Below are 21460 nucleotides of genomic sequence, written 5' to 3'. Positions count from 1 at the left end.
GACACAAAAGATTGGAAAACCTTTATTATTCTCGGAAAAAGGGGTTGGAAGAAAAAATGTGCATGCAAAAGGAATAATATACAAAACTATGAAGGCTCAAAGTGGCTGAGTCAGCTCTCCTTCGTACGTTGGACAGCAAGGGCTGTCCCCATAAACAGGATGACACTCCGGCTCAGGTTCTTCAAAATTAAAGGTAGCTCATAAAGTGGACAGAGGCCTGCCTACCGTTCCACGCTAAAGTCTCTCTTTCCAGCTTCAATATATAGTTCAACACCGGTCTCCCTCAGTCAGACTCGGACCGTTTCCAAAACACAAAGTTCAGATAGGTCTCCCTCGGGCAGGTTCGGACCTCAAAGTACAAAGTTCACGTGGATCCCCCTCTGTCGGGCTCAGACCTCCTGTAGGTCACCCTCTGCCGGGCTCACACCTATCACAGTTAATCAACACTTGTCAAGGCTCCCTTCCGCAAGCTTTTGACACTTCGGGTGTCCCGGGTTCATACCGCTTTTTCGATGGTGAAGACTTTCAAATGTGCATGGCTTTTTTTACAGACCACTGCAGGACCACTTTGACTCAGAATTCAATGTTCAGCTTTTCCTCTCCCCTTCTCTCAGGGTTAATTCTGTTAACTTTTACAGTTCATTCACTTTTATCGCTACAATGTACCTTTCACAGAGACTTGCGAGTGGGCTACTTCCCTTCGCCGGAACACTCTGTTACTCAGTATCGCTGATTCCACAGCTTTAAAGTTCATTCGCAGATCTGCCTTTCCTCATGTCTCATCCGCATGCATGCAGCCATCACCATCGATAAGTTGTTGCGAACTTCAAACCCTTCTTAGCACACACCGGCCTCTCAGGTCACTTGCCAACTCACCGGCTGTGTGTGTCTTCCTTCTCATTGCTGCAGTTTTCCACAAGTCAAGGTTAACACAGGTTTGGCCTCACCTCCAAAACTCTGCCTTTTAGCCGGTAGAGTTGCTGGTGTCCTTGAAGCACAATTCAGTTTCCTTTTTTTCCAAGGGTCTCCCTCGATCGGACACCTTCAAAAGGTCACAGATGGGTCTCACACAGTCGGGCTCAAACCCCTTTAAAAATGCACAAAATAAATGTCCTTAGACATACAGACCCCAGAATACTGGGTGGAGGGGTGAGTTGGGAAGGCATAATGTTTTCTGACAACTATGGGAAAATTGGGTTTAACATATCCTGATGTATACTGAGGGGGGTATCAGGTAGGGGTGTGTCGGAAAAAGGGGGGGGAATACCAGGTCTTTCCCGAGGGCATTTCTCCCGCAGTCCGATCCTCCTGCTCTGGTTCCAAAGGCGATAGACGTGCCCTGGCCACCTTAACAAAAGATCGTCAGGGTCTATCTATGAGAACACCATTGGGTTTATAACATAGCTGTCATGATTCCTGCCCCTCATGTCCCCAGCCCTCCAAGATGTCAGGCTGCAGCCTGACACGATCACCGATATGGCCCTCAAGGGACTCTCCATCCCTCCAAAGACCCACTTGGAGTCAGACTTGGCGCTTGTGGCACCAGACTCACTCACTCCCATAGGATAACATTGGGGATTGGACTTGTAGTGCATTGATGGGGACAAGATGGATGCCCCCACATATTTAGGTTCCCAGAACTGCATGTGCAGTCTAGTCTTTTGGGTGTGGTTCAGCCCAGAGACACCTGGGATACCCAGAGACTATTTAAGCCACGCCCAGGCTGAGAAACATGCTTTGTGTTTTCTACACCTGCAGCGTGGCACTCAACGTGTTCGGATCGGTCTCCAGTAGGCCTGCATCTTTCTTCTGTGCTCAGCTCCTGCAAGAACAAGAACACTGTTAGGAACAGCCTTACCTTGCGGCGCTGCTGCCCATCATTCATCGCTTCTTCTGTTCTGCGGGCATCTTCAGCGGTGTCATTCCCATCCCGGCACGCTGCTTCTTAAGGAAAAGGGAAAAGAACAGAAAAAAGGCATTATTAAGCATTCAGCAAATCTTTGCTTATTTTTAAAGACTGTTCGAGCTTCAAACACTTACCTGAATCCCAGCTGCTCTGGGGGAACTCTGTCTCCGGAACTTCTCATCCATCTGCAAGAGGGAAAAGACACTCCAAGTTAGCGCGGAAACATCTAAAGGCGCCGCATACCGCGCTTACTCACCACATTTCTTCTTCATAACCAGTTTCCACGCTGAAAATGTCGCAGCACCTAAAAGACACAGAAAAAGAACTCAGTTCAATACAAATACGAAAGGGTCGCATTGCGCTCTCACTCAAATTCAGCGCTACTCATCTCAGCAGCACGTCGCCATCCCCGGACGCCGGCCATCATCTAAGGAAGGAAGGAAAGGAACGAAGTTAGAGAACTGTTCAAAAGACTCATTATACATACCTGTCGGACTCTTGCCAGTGAAGTAACTAGGCAGCAACGAGCCTGCATCAGTCAACGCGCCCCTGTGCTGAAAGCATGACGGAGAGCAAGCTTTCCAAGAAAACAAGGTGAGCTGTGGATCAATGGGAAGGGTTGGACCCCGGGTAAGAAGGGGTACAAGCACACAGAGACAATAGGGAATTAAACTCTACCAATCCTGTGTTTCAGTCCCAGTCTCCAGTCGAGTAGACTCCAGGGAAGGGTTTGAGGTTGTAAGAGGTCAGAACAGGCTGAGTGACGTCCCCGTGGATACCAGGTGAGCGTTACAATAGCGAGATGGAGAATGTTGAAAGCAGAGTCAATAGTTGAGTCAGTAGTGGCGGGAGGGAGGCGATATGAAGGCGGAGGTGAATGCAGCTACTGGCATTCGTTTCATCGGACGGATGTCCGGAAAACTAGGCTGGCAGAGCTGGGGGAGGTTTGGTAGGGGGAGGTTTGGTCAGATGGCTGAGAGGTCCCAGGTGGGAGGAGAGGAGCGAGTGGTCAGGCCATGAGAGAGGGGAAGAGAGCAAGAGATCAATATGGACGACGGATCCTCCCTAACGTCCTATGTGCCAGGGTTCTCCATCACCCACACGGATGCTTTTGACCCGGGTAAAATAGAGGCTCTGGGCCCATCATCTTTATCGTTCCTTAACCTGGTCCTCCCCTCCTCCACCAATGTGTACTGTAATATTAGTGCAGAGCTGAAGTTGCAAACAGTATTTTTAAACCAGAATCAACTTTTGGGACGCAGGCAAAGTTCTCAGGCCATTTTTCCAACCTCAAGTCTCATCATAAAAGATCTCTTGACCAAGCTACCATGGCCAATGCGGAATCACCCGACGTGTCGAAAATGGTTCCTTTCACTCATGATCTCACTGATAAAAGCTGATCATATATAGATGATGCCCCACAGCAATTGGATCTCGCTAATAGCCAACCTGCGCTGAATGGTGCTCAATCAAAAACGACTACTTGACATAAAACAACAGCCAAGATATCACAGAGTAAAATGAGAAAAAACCAAAAAAAAAAAATGGGTGACAATCTGAAATCATCCAGGACATGTTTGTGCAATCTGAATGCCAAAGGTCTTTCTATGTCTGTCCTGTTGGCGGACTTTGCACCCGAGCCTTCAGGAAAAGAGGCGACTAACCCCAATAGTTAAATAAAAATAGTTAAAAAAGGCAAGAAAAAAATAAAAATAAAAGATATGTTCTACGTATCCATTGACAACTTGGAGCACACGCACCAATGCACCTCCGGTTGACTCCACAGACGTTTGCAACCCTATTTGGACTCGACAAATTTCTACTGTATGCCCCCCCCCTCCCCCCACCCCATATTGTTAAGATGCACAACACCAACATTCCCTATCCCACACCATCATTATTTGTGGTGGCGGACACTGGTGCCAACAATTAATCACAGCGCTGACCTCTTCAGATTTCATTTTCTGAAGTGTATGCCCCTTTAAAGACAAACAGTAAGGCACTGCCTAACCGCCCTACTTGGCCTCCCACACTCCTAGAATATCTGTTAAACGGTTAGTATTGAAAAGATCAAAAATACTTGCTTTGTTCTTTGAAATTCCTAGGCTTTGACTTATTTAAACATGAGACATAGATCTTGTCGAATGTATTGATGCCACTAGAACTGATTGTGTAACCCTTGACATTCCAGCCAAGAAAGCTTATGAGATATTGATCAAGGAGTCAGATGCCTTAAGAAAATTGGGCTACGACCTCACCCCTTGTGAAGTGTCTATAATAAACAGTAGTATGGTTTACTCCCTTGATTCTTTGAGATCACCGTGCATGGATGATTTATCTATTTCATATGTGGGCGGTCATGACTGTTTCCTTCACAAATTCAAAGAATGCCAATTTGAAAGAGGAGTGTCTGGTTGTCATGGAGATTTATCATTGTTATGCTTCATTTGTGGACCCCTGGACCTTTTTCTTTAAATCCTGAATGAGCGGAGCCTTTTTCCACTCATCCATTCTTTTGGGCTCTGTCTTTTGTAACTCTGATCTCGGTGTTTTACCTTTTCAATGGAGTCTACTTTCCTCCATATCTCTATCATATTTTTATTGGCATTTCCAACAACAAATGGAAAGGAAAACAAAGGCGCCTCTCCCTACCCACCCTTCCCTCCACCATGCACATGGCTAATCTCAGAGAAATTGTAATTGCCAATTCAAGAAACATCCTGTCCTTTACATTATGTCCAGTATACTCAACTTCTGGGGGCACCATTGCTGCAAGTAATCACTCCTAAGATAGTCCAATATCATACCCCATTCCTGAAGGAATCTGCCTCTTTGCTAGTATCCCATACGTCGCCCACCCCATAGACACTATCCCCATATTCATAGGAGGCGTTTTCTGCTTTCATTTCCTGACTAGGACCAACCTTGCCGCAACTACCAGAGTAAAAGGCTTTGCATTGAGATTTTAATATAAGTTGAAATTCACGATCAAAAAGCCCACACATACATTCCCCAGGCGAGTACGATGGAGAGACCCCTTGTCCATCTGCTGCATTTGACCCTTAACCTCCCCCCAGAATGTCGTTAGTACGGACAGTCCCAATAGACATGCCTCCAATCCCCTCTCCCGGAGTATTCCCTCCAGCATTCCTGTGCCTCCCCCGGTAACACTTTGTGTAGTCTCTCCGGTGAGTAGTGCCACTGGACCGTCATTTTATACCAGGCTTTCCCGATTTGGGTGGATCATGTATGTTTTGGTATGTTCTCCCCAGAGGTTCTCCCAGTGCGTTCTCTGGATTTCTTCCCTGAATGTCTTTTTCCACCTTTTCATGTGCGGCCATGTGCAGTCCGCGCCCTCCCTTTCAAGAATGCATGAAGCTTCGAGACCAGCTGCTTCTATCCCGTGTTGTTATCAAACTCTCAAAGAATGTCAGGTCCCTGAATGTTGCCTGCTTCATTGACCGCTGCTTCAGTCAATGTTTTAGCTGATAGTATTCCATTCAGTCCTGTTCTGTCAGGCCTTTCTGTCGCTTGCACCCCTCAAAGGTCATATCTCCCACCTTCCTACATCCCACCTCTTGCAAGCGCTGAAAAGATCCCTGTACCGTCCCCAGGGAAAACTGTGGGTTATCAAACAGCGGAGTAAAAGGGGAAGGGCGTGTGGTGAGGAGTCCTTGCACGAGTAGACAATCCTATACAGGATTAAGCTTATGTTCCGGGGTCGATCTCGCTGCTCTAACCATAAAAGTCCCTCTAGTGGGATGTCTGCTGTTGCCCAGTCCATACTGGCCCACGATTTAGCCCGGTCATTCGAGAACCATTCTCGGAGCACTCGCAGTTGGGCTGCGTCATAGTACTTAGATAGATTCTGTAGTCCCAGTCCCCCCCCCCCCACATCTGTCTAGGGTCCATCAGGGTTCCCAAGGCTAATCTCGGTCTTTTGTTTTGCCATATGAATTTCATTCTATTAACTTCTTTAAAGAATGCCCGCGGTAGTTTAACAGGGAGGGCTTGAAAGTAGTAAAGCAATCTGGAGCTCCATGTCTCTTAAGGCATCTGTGTTTTAACATTTGCAGCACACACTTACTTAAGGGCAGTGTTGCTGGGATTCTTTATCTTCGAATAACTACAGTTCTTAAGGATAAAGGGATCCATTGCATCCCTCCTAAAAACGTTATACTATGAAATATTGGCACACACCACCTTATGTGGAGTGCCAAGGGGATAACTGGTATCGCCCCTTCTATCTGTTCCTGTGAACTTTTAGTCACATAGACAACACTATAGTTATGGCTGGTGGCAGTAGACGTGTCCTATCAACTATTGGGATATTTTTTACTGCAGACTGTGTTCACAGTCTCGGTTGTGCACAATGGGGTCACCTATGTTCTAACATGGTGGCTCCTTTCTTTTTTTTCGCCATTTCTATTGTGGTTGTTCTTTGTTAGCCCTTCTACCATTCTGGGAGAGGGATGTCTGTGTGCGTGTTTGCATTTGCCGGGAACCCTTGGGTGTCCCCGCCTAGGCTCCAGTGTGTCTGGGCAGGTAGGAAGTGGGGAAGGAATTTGTCATTCCCCCCCAAGCTCTTTGTCTGCCCGAGTGCCTGAATGGAATTAGCTCCCACTGAGGGTATGGCTTTTCTGATTGGACAGCCACCCGCCACTTTCTGTAAACTGTTGAAAAAGATTGCAGAGGAGTGCTCGCTGAAATTGAATAAAAGGTGAGGTTCCTGAGGTGAAAGGCAAGTCGACCACTGGAAACTGAAGTCATCGAAATAGATGATGACCAAAGATTCCTGCAGACCCTTTGCAACACCGTGAAGTGACAACTGTTGTCCTGACCCCATTTTCTATAAGAAAGAGGAACTCTGAAGAGAACGACTCCTTTCCTTTGGCTGGTGGGAACAACCAGTCCGAAGACAAACTTTAATTTGATCCCTCTCCTGAGGTCCTGTCACTTTCCAGAGCTGTGGAATCACAATAACCAGAGACCTGCTGCCTATTTCGGCTGCATCGCCGTGGAAAGGCCGAATCTGTCCAAGTCTTTGCTGAGCACTTAGGACAATCCAGAGACACAATCCAACTCGTTTAGGTCCCCTGAACAGAGTGTGGAACTGCAAGAACCGAAGGTTTGTTGGTGCTGCAGAAAAGGCATGAAAGCCACAAGTGACCAGAGAAGTTTATGAAAGCTGTTCCAGAGGTCCTCCATCGAGTCTGCTGCTGAGAGATCCCGTCCATTGTCCTGCCTTTCGTCATGAGGAATCTGGAGGTCAGGTCCAGAGCTGCAATATCGAGGAGCATCCACCACAAACATTTTCTTCAAACCTAAGATACTGTGGGGACAAGGGTATTGCTGACCTTTTCCAGAGCGTTCCCGTGCATGTACAGGTGTCCAGGGCAGCCCCCTCATAGCTCTGACTCAAGCCGCTGCTTGCATCTCTTCAGAAAGTCCTCTAACGTTGGTTAAGCCTGTTAGGGAGAATTCTCAGAAATGTGTTTATTCCCTCCACCTTAGAGACCCCAGCAACTTTGCTGGATTTTGAGGGGGGGGGGGGAAGAGAGAGAGAGAGAGAGAGAGAGAGAGAGAGAGAGACAGACACACACACCAGTTTTCCCACTCTCTCATGTATGTTAATCCGCTTTCTGAACTTTGTGCTTCTTTTAGCTGTGGAGTCTGACAAACTCCATAGACATCATCTTTTACATTGTGACACACAGCACCTTCAGTGGAGTGGCACAGGGAAGTCTTCCCGATTTCCCCAAGGTTTAAATACCTTCTCTGGGATAAACTTTTCCCAGAGCAGTAAAGTGAAAGTGACTTTACTTACATTAATAACTTTCTAGACCCAGCACACACTATCTTACAATAGGGTGCTGGAGGGGTTACTTACTATCCCCTTTGTCTAGCTTCTCATGTACCATTTGTATGTTACCCTTTTCTCACTGAATGGCTGGTGGCAGTGGTTTTGTTTTAACTACTGTGGTGTGCATTTACCGCGGGCAGCGTTCGCAGCTGCAATAAAGCACCCAAGGGTGCCATTTTTGGCAAAATGGCCCCCGTCTTCTTTTTTTCGCCATTTCTTTGTGGAAAGGTCCTTCTTGAGATTTAATCTACGTGCCAAACCAGGTTTGGTCTGTTTGTTCATTTTGCCTTTGGCGAGATTCACGAGTGAAGCCTGCCTCTGGCTCCAGGGTGTCTGGGGGAGGCAGGAAGTGAGGGAGGTGCCCAAAACTCCCTGTGCTTAGTCTCCTAGGAGACCCAAATGCACTTTGTATTGATTGGCCGACTGACTGTCCAGCAAGGACAGCCACCCTGCTGGGTGAGTGACAGCTAGGCTGGAATGAATAGGAGAGAACTGAATAAAAGGTGAGGATTTTGGCTTGGTTGGAAGGCAGAGTCGACCACTGGACGAAGGAACCGAAGAACTTGAAGAGGATGCCTGCTGCAAGTACTGGACCATTGGTTTGCCTGGTGAAGCCCTGCTGGTTTGGAGAAACTCCAAATTCGTATCGACAGAGAAGCCCCTGTAAGGACGACTTCTCTGCTTGAGTTGGTGGGACCAATCAACTCCAAAGTAATCCATCTCGGAGCTGGTTGAATTTCCAGAGTTGCTGCTGGAAACCGTAGAGCTAGGGAGAGGAACACCAGATTGTGTGCCTTGCTTTTAAGTTAGCCAAGAGCTCCAGAAGATCCTCTGGACTCCCAGGAAGCAGGACTGACCGAGCCTGAGCCCCCTCAAACGAGTGCACTCAACCGAGTGCGGGGCCCCAGAACCAAGGAAAGTCCATCTCGACAGCCAGGAACCACAGTGTTGCCATTTGCTGTAGTCGCAAGGAGCTGAAACACCGAAGTGTCCCCAGACGGCCTCCCTCTTGTCCCCATGACTGAGGCCCAGGAACAGTAAGATCTGCAGAGCTGCACAGGAACAGAAGTAATCTGTTGCACTTTTTCTTCAATACAAAGGTACTGTAAAGTCTGAGAGAACTCCCCTCTTGTTGTAGAGTTGCTTGCATCTTCTACCTTTCACAAGTCTAACAGCTTGTGACCCATTTGAGTCTTCTTTCTTCAAAGATTTCTAAAACATTGTGCAAAGACGTTTTCTACTTACCTGCAAAGAAGACCTTCAGCTCAGATAGACTTTTGCCTATTGACTTTGGCTTAGCCTTATTTCACTGAATAACTCTTATTGGAGGATCTGAAAGTATTTGCCTGCTTAAGAATATTTGTAGTCTCTTGTATGTTCCAACTATATATTCTTTTGACTTATTCCTACATGATTCTAAATGCAACAGTGATATACTAATGTCCCCAGCACCCTAGCAATTGAAGTCACCTGAGGGTGTAGGTTGTGTCTGTGGGCCATCCCAAAAGGGCATCCACTGATTTAGAGATATTAAGAGTGTGTATTTGAAGTGTATTTGAATGTAACTGTGGTATTGCTCCCTTCTGAAGAAGGCTTACTCTAACTGACCGATAAATAAATTAATAATTGTTTATTCAAGAAACCTTGTGTGTAAGTGTTTATTTGAATACCTGCAACTGTGAATCTTTGTGTAACTCCACTACAGCTCACATTTCCCCTCTTGAGATAAGCCTGGCTGCTCGACACGCTACCAAAACTGTGTAATACAAGCTTATACCAAAGGTTGGGTTTCATACACCTGTAGTCAGCGTTGTTGGTAGTGTTCCCAGAGGGTACTGGATACAAACTTTGCCTAACAAATCCTTCTTGTATCTTCCTTCCTAGAGACTAGAAAGTATCCACAGGAACTCTTGACTTCTGCTGCTTTTCAAGACTTTAATCCTCTCCTAACTGCCTTTTATGTTGGGTTGCGTTTTGGACTTTAAAAGACTTGTTGTGCAGGGAAACTGCCTCAAGAACCTGGAGCTCTATTGGGATAACACTAACCAACTGTTTTCCTTCCCAATAAATTACTATCTTATATGTGTATGCTGACTAAATACAATTACTGTATTACTTTGTGGGTGTGCGTTATTAGACTGGTCAAACTCCTATAACAATTGTGCGTGTTCAGCATCTACCAACTAAGGAGTGGCCTTTTGAAAGTATTGCTAGGTTCAGTGTACTTACCTACAGCTCACATTGTCCTCTTAAAATGGGCCTGACTGCTCTGCCACACTACCAAGGTCTTGAGCTAGTACGGGCTGATACTAAAAGTTGGGGGATCTGCAAAGCACTGGGATAGCTTACTAAATATTGATATCAATAAGCTGCAAGTAACACAAAACAATGCCATTAGGGCTGCCCTCAACATCCCGAAGAAGTCCCACATATCGGACACCAGATGCAACCTGCACTGGCAACCTGCGTCTGTCGAGCACAGTATCTTCCTTAAAATACTTGCTTTAACACACAAAGCAGGAGCGAATCTTGCCCCAGCATACCTCACCAACAGACTCTCACCACATACTTTCACAAGGCCACTTAGAGCCGCTCAATCTCACACCATGTCCATCCCGAGATTTAAGCTCCAAAATTCCGGTGGCTCCAGTTTCCCTGTTCTGGCAGCCAAGCTATGGAACATGCTTCATTCCTCCCTCAGATCAGAACCTTCTTTCCAATCATTTAAGAGCAAGTCTAAACGTTGGCTCCAGGAACTTGATCTTGCTGGCAGTACCCACTAGCTTAGCGCTCTTGACTGGGATTACTAGGGAGTCTCTTCCTATCCACATCTCCTCCTCTCTAGCTCCCTCCTGTATTGTAATTTTTTTATGTAGCATTGCCACTTGCTGCTACCTGTTTTTTTATTGTACTGCCTTATTCAATACTGTGTATTGCCTGACTCCACTTTGTAATCTATGTAATTACTGTATATGTTTGTGAAACACTATGCTTTTACTATACATGCGCCCAGATGCCCCAGGGCCAGGAGCGCTTCACAAATAAAATAAACAATACGAATAAAGTCTTACCTACAAATGGGACTTTTCCTAAAGTCCCCTAACACCTCCCGCTCCACCTGGGGTATTACTTTCCCTCACCAACCTTCTAATATTATTCCATCCTTCAACTTCACTCCAAGTTTTATTTCCTCCTTTTGTATTTTTCTACTTCCTTCTTTAACTGCACTCCTGGGTTTTCTTCACACTTTTCTATACTCTATTTCTACTACTGATTTACAACACTCGACTGAGTTTACTTCTTCCCTGTGTTCCTCTCCGTTACCAATATTGAGTTGGAGTCCACTTCGTGTTTTCCTTTCCATTCTTCTGTCCTCTTTTTCGAGTACTGATTTACAAGCCTCTCCTGGCTTCGCTTCACCCCTTCTTTCCTCTATTTCGGGTACTGACTTGCAAGCCCCTCCTGGCTTTGAGTCTTACTCTTTTCCCCCCTTCTCTCACCTTTATATCTCACCACTTTCTTCTCTTCTATGAAGATCACCTGTTCCTCTCTCCTCTGCCCATTCTGCAGCTTGACTCTCTGGCAAACTCCCGTCTTCAAAATCTCTAAGGCGCCACGCCTCTGCAGCAATTTTTTTTCCAACCTTTTCCAAACAGGAGCCGCCTGTCCCCGTCAACTCTCACACTAGACTGGGCTGCAGGGCTTATATAGCAATACTCCCCCACCCCCTCCTAAATTGGAGTTAGGGCTGAGTCTGCAGATGTGAGCTTAAAGTGGATTATCTGTCTCACTTCCTGATATTCAGATTGAGGCTTGGAGGGATGGGCTGACTCTATAAAAGCCCTGGTGGCCATTTAGAATTTCTGCATACAGGGAGAGCGAAGGAAGCAGCTTGTGCAAGAGACCGCATGCTGGGTTGCTGTTGGGCAGGCAAGTGGGCTAAGGATTCTCTAGCAGTGTTTAGGTTTCCCGCAAGGACTCCCTATTCTTGAAAGTTTGCCCTATAACTTCAGGCCCCTTGAAGGGAGACATTAACGTCCTTGATCCGTCCCAGGGCATTGTGGGAGCTTTAGTCCCTCTGAGGGTGGTTTGTCTGCTTGCTTCTGCTTTCTCTCTCCCTCTCCCCTGCTAAATTCTTCACCTAAACTGCACTGATTCTGCAACTGGGCCACTCTCACCGACCTCGCTCCTGGGCCCAGTCACTCTTCACTTGCACTGCCTCCCTGGCAACCCCTGCACTGCGGGACTGTCTCTGTATCCCTACAGCCCCCCCCCAGCACTTGTCTGCACTTACCTTGCACTTGCCACCAGCTGGCCCTATTTATTTATTATTTTATTTCTATTCTACTTATTTGTACTGCACTCCCCCCCCACCCCCTTCCCCTTGCACTTTTTCCCTTCCCCCTACCCCTGCACTTGCGCGGTCTTAATGACACCTGGCCTAGTAGGATCGTTGTCTGTCTTCCCCTTGTTCCCCCCTCCCTGCCTCGTCGCGCCTTGAAACACTTGTGTATAGGCGCGTTACAAATGCCATATCATATCATCATATCATATCATTATCATATCATCATTTCAGTTCTGTGATACAGGCTTTCCATCTGGTATCTTGCCCGTTTTCAGTGAAAGGACTGGGCTTATTTTCCAGGATTAGTCTCTCCCTAGCCCCCAATTCTTCTTCCCGAATCAGTTGCGGGTTTTGCCTTTGCTTCTCAGGGGCATTGTGGGAATTGTATTTTTCCAATACTGGCTTATCCGAGTGCCCTGTTCCCCGTGTCGCTCGACTTACAGCCACTAGACGCCAGTCCCCGAACCTGGCTTCGTCACATACATTTGTTCCTTTCGGAATTGAGGCCTACAAGAATCGGTGCCTGTGGAGATGTTGTGTATTTGTACTTAGTCGATCCCGCCCCTCTCCACCCTGGTCTCTGTCAATGTATTTGTTTGTGCAATTTTGCAGCCTCTCAATCACCAGAGTATTACTAGAATTCATTTAGTCATCGAGTTATCGAAACTGGGATCCGCTGCATGGTCTGCCAGCTGGTGCCTCTTTGTTTAGATGTTGGGGATCAACAAACCATACGTCGAAAACCCCAGCATGGAGTTCGAATGTCTGCAGTTTCAACTCGCCCTATGGCATGGTGTGTAATGCCCAGCGCGTCTGCCAGTGTACCAGGAATGTTTTGGGTTTACATTTTTGGCACACCAGGCAGCGATCTTCAGGATGGCCTTGAGGAAGACAGAATTTACACAATTAGTGTGGCCCACCGGGGAATTTTGAATTACACCCTGGACAAAAATGTTAACAATGTTTTTCATCAGGGCCTCAGGAAATCGACACAGCCTTAATATGGGGAGGGGTAAGGGTAATAGGCATTCTCTAAGAATGTTTAAAGTGTTAAATAACGATCCCCCACTTGCTCATGTAGATGCGTCTAATCGCTGTTGACTGTCGTCATCTTCTTTCACAGATAACATAATAGCAAACCACATTTTTGGGAGTATATCTTTGAATTCTTAGGACACTTCGTTATCAAGGACATAACCATTTAAGAATGTTTATTCGATTCTATTTACATGGGACCACGGTCATATGGACATTTATTTTTGCAATTAATTTTAAAATGTTCTTTTTCTCTCTTAGTTAACTGACGCGATTATATTAAACACACAACATACTGCCTTGAAAAAAACACCAAATATGTGTTGGTATTCCAAATACATTAATTTTTTAGAGATGAAAATGTGAGGGATATTTTCACATTGAATTGAAGACCAAAATATAAATATCAGCACAGAACGCACAGATGTAAAAGATACATGTTCACTCTGAACCAACATTGCTTTGTAGTCCAAACTTCCTGCATCTAGAAATTCATGCCTAAAAGTTCACACCCGTACACCGCACGCAGGCCACAGCACAGCCAGAAAACCACTAGAGAACTAGAACTACCGATGACCACATTTTGTTCATGGACAACTATTTAGTCCCCTACTTCTGCTAAAAATGTTTCCATAGGCTATATTTATTTCCTTTAGGAAACAAGGTCAAGACATTTTGCTTAAAATTTTAAATGAGCAGGCACTTTTCTCCAACATCTAATCCCTTAATGAAGAAAAAAGGTTTTTAAATCCACACCCCTGCAATTCCCTTTGGTCTAGACTAAGCACTTCCTAAAGCAATGCAGAAGCAGCAAACGCTCAAATCAGATCATAAACCACATGGAACGCTCACCCCTGTACTCGAGGAAAAGACTGGAGTGCACCAATCCGCCAGTGAACCAAGGAATTCAATGTCACTTACCGGTTCATCCTCCTGGCTCTCTCTAGCACCTCAAACATGTGCTCCTGAAACAAGTCCAGCCGCCTATAACCGTTATTTTCAACATTTTTCCGAATAATGTCAAATGTCAGGGGAGGTTTTTTGGGAAACTTGGGGTCCACAGCTGGGATTTCAGCTAACGAGTCGCTGTAGCAGCGGCCTTCGTCATCTTGGTGGCTCATCACAGAGACAAAGAGGTTATGGATGAGCTCCTGGATCAGCAGCGTCACGTTGGGGACGTGGGAATCCTCATCCCCTTCTATGTCTCTACGGGTTTCCAATAGGATTTTATGCAATACCAGAGCATCCTTGTAGATCAAGGACTCAGGCTCGTTGTATGTACATGCGTTATTGAACATCATCAGAAAGTCCTCAAACATGGCATCAATGTCCTGGTACTTGTTGGCCAACATGTGACTCCGAATCTTTTCCATGTCGATGGGTCTTTTTATAGTGACATAATAGTCCGGAAGCTCGGAGCGGGAGGGAAGCCGCAGGAAGATTGCACTGAGTCGTCGGCCGCGTATGTCTGTGTAATTCTTCACAGCTTCGTATATCTCATTCAGTTTTTGCTGCATTGGACTGAGGTATTTTGACTTTTTAGGGGAAACGCCACTTTTTCTACCTGCAGGCAAAAAATGAAATAGTGTGAACATTAAAAAAAAGCATTACGGGTATATTTATTATTCACATGTTCACCCCGCTGAGTTAACTTGGCGCAGATAACACACGTGTAGCAACAACTCCCCCCAACTCAATGGGAATCAAAAAACAGAACTTGAATAATGCAATATTCGAGCTCCTATATCAGCTTGCACGTCTCGATTCCATGACATTTCCTGTATAATCCCCAGCTCCTCTGTTCTTTCTACCTGCTATGAGCTTTTTCTCCATTTTAAGAAAACTGATCCTTTCATTACAAGCTTGTCCTTCTCTGATCAATGCAGACTCCTCCACCTGTTGCACCCAGGTACACAAACTAAGGAAACCGGGCCTACATTGCTATACAGCACGTATAAGTGACCAATGCATGCAAGAAAGGACCCATCTATACATCTTTAAAAACCCTTTGCATGCATACTCTACGCACCTCATTCTTTTGCATGCATTCTCTAGGCACCTCATTCTAAGTTGCTACAAGCTGGTGCTAGCCTTCCACTGGTATGAGCAGGTCTATCTCCCTCTTCCGGGCAGACTACTACACTCAAGATCTCGTGCCATTGTGGTCCTGTGCTTACGTTCTGCCCAACCCCCTCCAGTGTTTAGGAGCCTGTGCTCCAGTCCTTTACCGACTCCTAGCCTGAACCTCCTCCCAGGAGACCAAGTGATCACTTTGTTCAGAGAACACAATCATCATCATAACAAAAGAACTATTAGAAAAATAGACTACATCAATGCAAAACTAAGATACATTTTTAAAAAACATTTTTAAACTAGGTCATTTAATTAAACACAATAAATACAAAGATCATAGAAATATCTTACAAGTAGGCTATCCCTTTACTGGTTCAAACCCTTTATAATTTTAAAATGATCGTCTGTTTCCTTAGATCAAAGCCATATCAAACACTGCCAATGGAATATACATTGGTAGATGACGACAAGAATCATAGCAGTACAACCATTTCCTGTCTCAACATTAATAAACTCCTGCCACATCACCAGCTTGAGCTTCTCACCTCGCTTCAAGCATATGCTTCCATCCCTAGCAGACTCATCACCTTGTAACAAGCTGCGGCAGCTGTCGCTTGCAGACTGCTCCCATCATTACTTGCCGCTTCAGTAGCCTGCACACTCATGCCCGTGTTACGTGCTTGTGTGCCAGATCCCTTCCAAACCAACTCTTAGGAGCTTGTCCATCATAGTGCACTGCTAATGTTATGTTGTCCTACCACTTTTTGGAAAGCCACTGTACGCACCTTGCCTTTATTGCACATCTTGTACTGCTCACTCTGTTCACAAACCAGAGAGACTGGGTCTAGTCTGCCTCCCCACCAACTATGCAGCAGCGCCTGTAATTGGGGACTGCTGGACAGGTAGCAGCCATAGCACACTACAGAGCAGCATTACCCAGAAGCCTCTGGAGATACGATTACTCATGCCAGATGGCGCTGTGCAGGTGCTCTCGGTTATGGTCACTACAAAATACATGAAAAAAAGATTTGGTGTGGAAATCGGGAACATGCAAACCTGGTGTCCGTGAGACACCCCAAACTAACTGCTTTTGCATAGTGCTAGGGTATCAATGCTACGCATCGATGCAGTTACAGATCACAAGCAATGCTCAGTTGCAATTAAAAACGGTTGTCTGTCAAATGTGAAAAAATGCAGTGCTATCAAATTAATTGCAAGAGATATTGTGATATAAATATCACCTTCACAATATTGTTTTCAATGTTTATATATACACACAGGGAGATGTGCATCACTCCCTCTGGTGCTTCCTCGGGACTCTGATCATTTTTAATAATTAACTGTCCACCAGCGAGCCCCAGGAGGCAGGAGCCTCTGCATCAGCTGCCTGGATGCTGGAGCCCGTGTGCTCACGCCGTCGTTCGTTCTCCACCTAACCTGATCTCCCAGGGTAAGCGTGTGCACTGTCCCTAGATGCACCCCCTGGTCGAATCTGCCACATAATCTAGCCCTGCTCTCATCCTTTAGTGCATTCATAACACGATTCGCGGCCTCGCTACACGAGGAGACCCGCAAAATGGCAGCCGTAACTTTGTTTATGCTCGTTGCCTAGCAACGTACCCTGAAGCCTATTGGCCGCCCTCCAGCTCTTCCGTGGCGCTGGGTCACTGGAAGGCGAGAGCCGGCCTGCCCACTAAGGGCCAACAAGGGCACCACCTGTCTGTGCCTGTCCGTGTGTGACTGCCGGACCGCCATCACCAGGCATCACTTGTCCTGCCGCTACTCTCCACACTGAGAGGGCAGGAGCCCCTCTCACCCTGCATCAGCCAAGGCCAGGGAAAAAGGCTTTGTTCGCCGCTGGCCGCCCGATCCCACTACTAAGGTACATGACTCTTTAACTGTCCTGGAGAACCTCTGCAATACTTTTTCTACGCCACTTATCTGCTTGCAAACGTATTATGCTGTTGTATGTGCGAGAAGCCTATTGTCCATACGATGATACTCAGACCCTGACTACGACCCAGAAATTGTCTACACTGAGCCCTGTGTTGTGCCCTATGGTCGCCATTAGACCACATCTGACCTATGCTGAGCCCTGTGTTGTGGCCTATGGTCGCCATTAGACCACATCTGACCTATGCTGAGCCATGTTTTGTGCCCTATGGTCGCCAATAGACCACATCTGACCTATGCTGAGCCCTGTGTTGTGCCCTGTGGTCGCCAATAGACCACATCTGACCTATGCTGCGCCCTTTGGTCGCTACTCGACTTATGTTGTGCCCTGTGTTATGCCCTATGGTCGCCATTATACCACATTCTCCTGCCACTGGAACTAGAAGAATGCTATACCTAGCATTAGTCCTCTGTATCATGGCTACAGTCACACAGGTTGTCCCTAGCAGTCAAGATCACATCGATCAGTCACCAACACCTACCTCAAACCCTTGCCAACTCACTACTAACGCTATGCAACCTAATCTCTCCACATGCTGTAAGGCCCAAGAAACAATACTCTATGCCTCCCTACCTTGCACCACACCCAATAGAAACAACAGACTCCGCGCAAGACTAGCTAAACTACACGAACCACTGAGAAGAGCCCTTCCGGCCTCCAACCTCAAAACCAACTACAAACCTAGTCCACGATTGCCCAGCCAATCTAAAAGGCCTTCTCAAACATCTACCTTGAATGTAAACACCCTCCAGCTTAATAACCTCCAACCTAAAGCTTGCCCCACTGTAGACAAACCCATCCGAGCTAACAAAACACTTGAAGCCCCCCCTCTCAAGGGAGCGCTCCTTAATGCTAGATCACTAGTCGCTCACGCTACGGATATTGCCGACTTAATTACAGAAGGAAACCTGGATTATCTTGCAATTACGGAAACTTGGCTCCATAATGCAGCAGGACCTGCCCTCATGCTAGCTGTCCCTGATGGCTACACCATAATCAGACAAGACCGTGATAATGCACAAGGTGGCGGCATTGCTATTATTTCTAAAACGGCTCTTGGTCTCAGACTAGCCCCTACCCAGCCTCTACAATCATGTGAAACCCTCACTGCCAAAATTCAGATAAACAATTCGCAATCCATTACCATACATCTTATTTACAGACCACCCGGCCCTCTTGGTACCTTTGAGGAAGACTTGCATAATATAATTATGAACAACCTGAAACCTACCACGCAACTACTTATATTAGGTGACTTCAATTTAGGATTTAATGACCAAACGGACAAAAATGCCACAGAAATAGCTAACACGATCAAAGCACTAGGCCTTACCCAAAAAGTGACCACACCCACCCACCTTAAAGGGGGAATATCGGACTGAGTAGCGGACCTTAACTGCTCTGTCACTATCACCTCCATCCTGCCTTTAGCATGGACAGACCATTCTCTGATCTCCTTTCACTTATCTATTATCAGACCCACTCCACTGGCTCGACCACGAGTGCCACCATGCCCAACCAGAAGCAATAAAAGAATAAGGGAGAACAAATTATCCCTGCCATACTGCCTACTCTCAACGCACTGCCTGATAATCTCGACCCCAGCAGCCTAGTTCAGGAATTTAACAATATCATGCTCACCACATTGGATAACATTGCTCCTATCAAACTCAGACCGAGCAAACCCATAGCCCACCTAAACAAATGGTTCAACCCACAACTCAAAGACCTTTGCACCTTAAAGAACAAAAGTGAAACAAATTGGAGACTATGCCCCTCTAGAATAAAGCTAAATTAACTGCACTTTCCTCACATTACAAAAAAGAAATCTGCCAAGCAAAACGCGATTCCTACGACAAACGTATTGCTAACTCAAACTCAAGCATGAAAGAACTCTTCTGCATACTCAAAGAACTAGAGTCTCCTATTGCTATCCCGGACATCTGCACCAAGGACAAATCCTGGTGTACAGATATACAACAAGCCTTAGCGCATAAAATTGACACACTTCAGAATAAAATTCAACTAAAAAAGAAGGCTCTAAACTTACTGCATTCGCCTAACACTCTCCTGCCCAATGAGCCTCCACAGGCACATAATACCACATTCCACTTCTCTAAAATGTCCATCCTAGAGGTAGAAAAGATTATCCTATCTTTGAAGCCCTCAAACTGCAAAGGCGATATCTGCCCTGCACAGCTAATAAAAGATGCTGCTAGAGAACTCTCCCCATTTATAACCAAACTGATAAATGCCTCATTTGCTACAGGTACTATACCTGCCAACCTCAAGCAATCCTGGGTGCTACCACTCCTCAAGAAACAGACACTTGATCCCCTCATCCCTACTAACTACCGGCCTATTACCACGGTCCCTTTTTTACTAAAAATACTGGATAAGGCCGCCTACACTCAAATTCAGAAGCACTTAGAATTGCACAAACTCCTGGGCAACAGACAATCTGGCTTCCGTCCACTGCACGGAACTGAGACTGCCCTAATCGACCTCAAGTCCCAAATAGACGAGTTGAGAGACAAAGGAAGGACAGTACTCCTGCTCCTACTCGACCTCTCCGCTGCATTCAACCTGGTCAACCACAAGGTCTTATGTCGGCACCTTGACTCTGCAGCTCACTTCTCCACGGATGCTATCAAGTGGATCGAGTCCTTCCTGAGTGAGAGGACCATGAGTGTCTTCTCCCCCTCAGCATCAGCCGATCCTACACCTATCCTATGTGGTGTTCCCCAAGGATCCTGCGTCTCGCCCACCCTCTACAACATCTTCACTAAGCCACTGTTCGACAATCTGGACCAGCTGGGTATCACCTACACTAACTATGCAGATGATACTCAGATTCTCTTACCACTTTCTGGGGATTACGGTACGGACATGGGTCTAGTGAACAAGGTTTACCTCATCATCCAAGCATGGATGGCCACTCACGGTCTATGCTTGAACGATGATAAGACTGAACTAATAATATTGGGTTCGCAGGCCAATATCAAAAAATTAGGTCAAGAATATTCATCCTTCAATATTGACGGCAATACTATTAAAGTCTCCAAGGAAGTAAAAACCTTGGGATTTTACTTGGACTCCACACTATCCTTTGACAAGCAGGTCAAATCCCTTACCTCGGCTACGGCTTACACATGCAAACTTCTTAGAGCTGGTAAACCGTTCCTCTCCGACAATAGTTGTCTGATCCTGGCTAGAGCTCTTATACTCTCTAGAATCGACTATTGCAATGCCCTCTACATTGGGGCTAACAAATCTACTATTTAAAAACTCCAAACGCTACAGAATAACACCTTAAGAGCAGCCCTTGGCATAAACAAGAAAACCCACATTTCTGCCTTGAGACGTCAACACGAATGGCTCTCCACATCCAATAAAATACTTCTAAAAACACTCTTTGACACACAAAGCCTTGAACAATGCGGCCCCTAGCTACCTTATAGACAAACTCCACAGAAGAACTTCTCTCAGACCAACTAGAAGTGGGAACACCAATTGCCTAAATATCCCCAAATACAAACTTACTACCATCGGGGGTAATGGCTTCACTGTTAAGGCTGCCAAAAGCTGGAATTCACTGCCCCAGGAGTTGAGAGCTGACCAACCATATCCACTCTTCAGGAAAAACTTAATAAAACGCATCACTGCCACCAATCCTTAGCCTCCCATCACCTTCTCCCCTGAGGACAGTAGCCTGCAATTAAGAAAACTGTATATCCTGCTATATTCTTTCTGTATGTATGTATATATTGTAGCCTGTGTATATGTAACCATATAAGTTATATATCCTTAGTGCATGTACCTTTGCTTCAGTCCTTTTGTTCATATTGTATATATCCTGTAGTCATGCAAAAATTGTTCATCTTGCTATATGTAAATTCTGTAACCTGTGTATACGTAACTATGTAAGCCTTGCATTTCCTTGTCGTTGCGCCCTTTTACTTATGAGTCTGGTGCGCTTAACAAATGAATAAACAAACTCCAGTAATAACTGAAATCTCAAAGAATTCTACTGAAGCCCCTCTGTAGCTAGATCTCACCTGGGATACACTACCGTTAGAAGCTAGCCCAAATAGCTGAAATATCTACCTGCCAATTTGTCCCTGGCTGAGTTCTCGCGCCCAGAAAGTGTGTTGGGGAGGTATCCAGTGATTCTACCGAAAATGTTTTTTTCGATGGATTTTATCACTGAAAAAAAATATTGAAAATACATAAAATTAAATATATACACATATATATATTTAATTTTATGTATATATTAGTGGG

General features: G+C 45.8%; 1 protein-coding gene across 10 annotated transcripts in view; it reads right to left on the bottom strand.

The window, feature by feature from the left end:
• PBRM1 (polybromo 1) overlaps positions 1–21460 on the bottom strand; it is a 1258882-nt gene that overhangs the window by 799098 nt on the left and 438324 nt on the right. For all 10 annotated transcript variants that reach the window (XM_069643172.1, XM_069643175.1, XM_069643176.1 and 7 more), the window contains one exon: positions 14071–14713. In XM_069643172.1, coding sequence (XP_069499273.1) covers positions 14071–14713 — 643 coding nt within the window. The remainder of the gene's footprint in view (positions 1–14070; positions 14714–21460) is intronic.

The sequence above is a fragment of the Ambystoma mexicanum genome, chromosome 2p, assembly GCF_040938575.1.
Source record: "Ambystoma mexicanum isolate Mex_15411 chromosome 2p, UKY_AmexF1_1, whole genome shotgun sequence".
Taxonomy (NCBI): domain Eukaryota; kingdom Metazoa; phylum Chordata; class Amphibia; order Caudata; family Ambystomatidae; genus Ambystoma; species Ambystoma mexicanum.
Note: the sequence above shows the minus strand (reverse complement) of the source record. Positions and strands in the feature narration are given on the sequence as shown.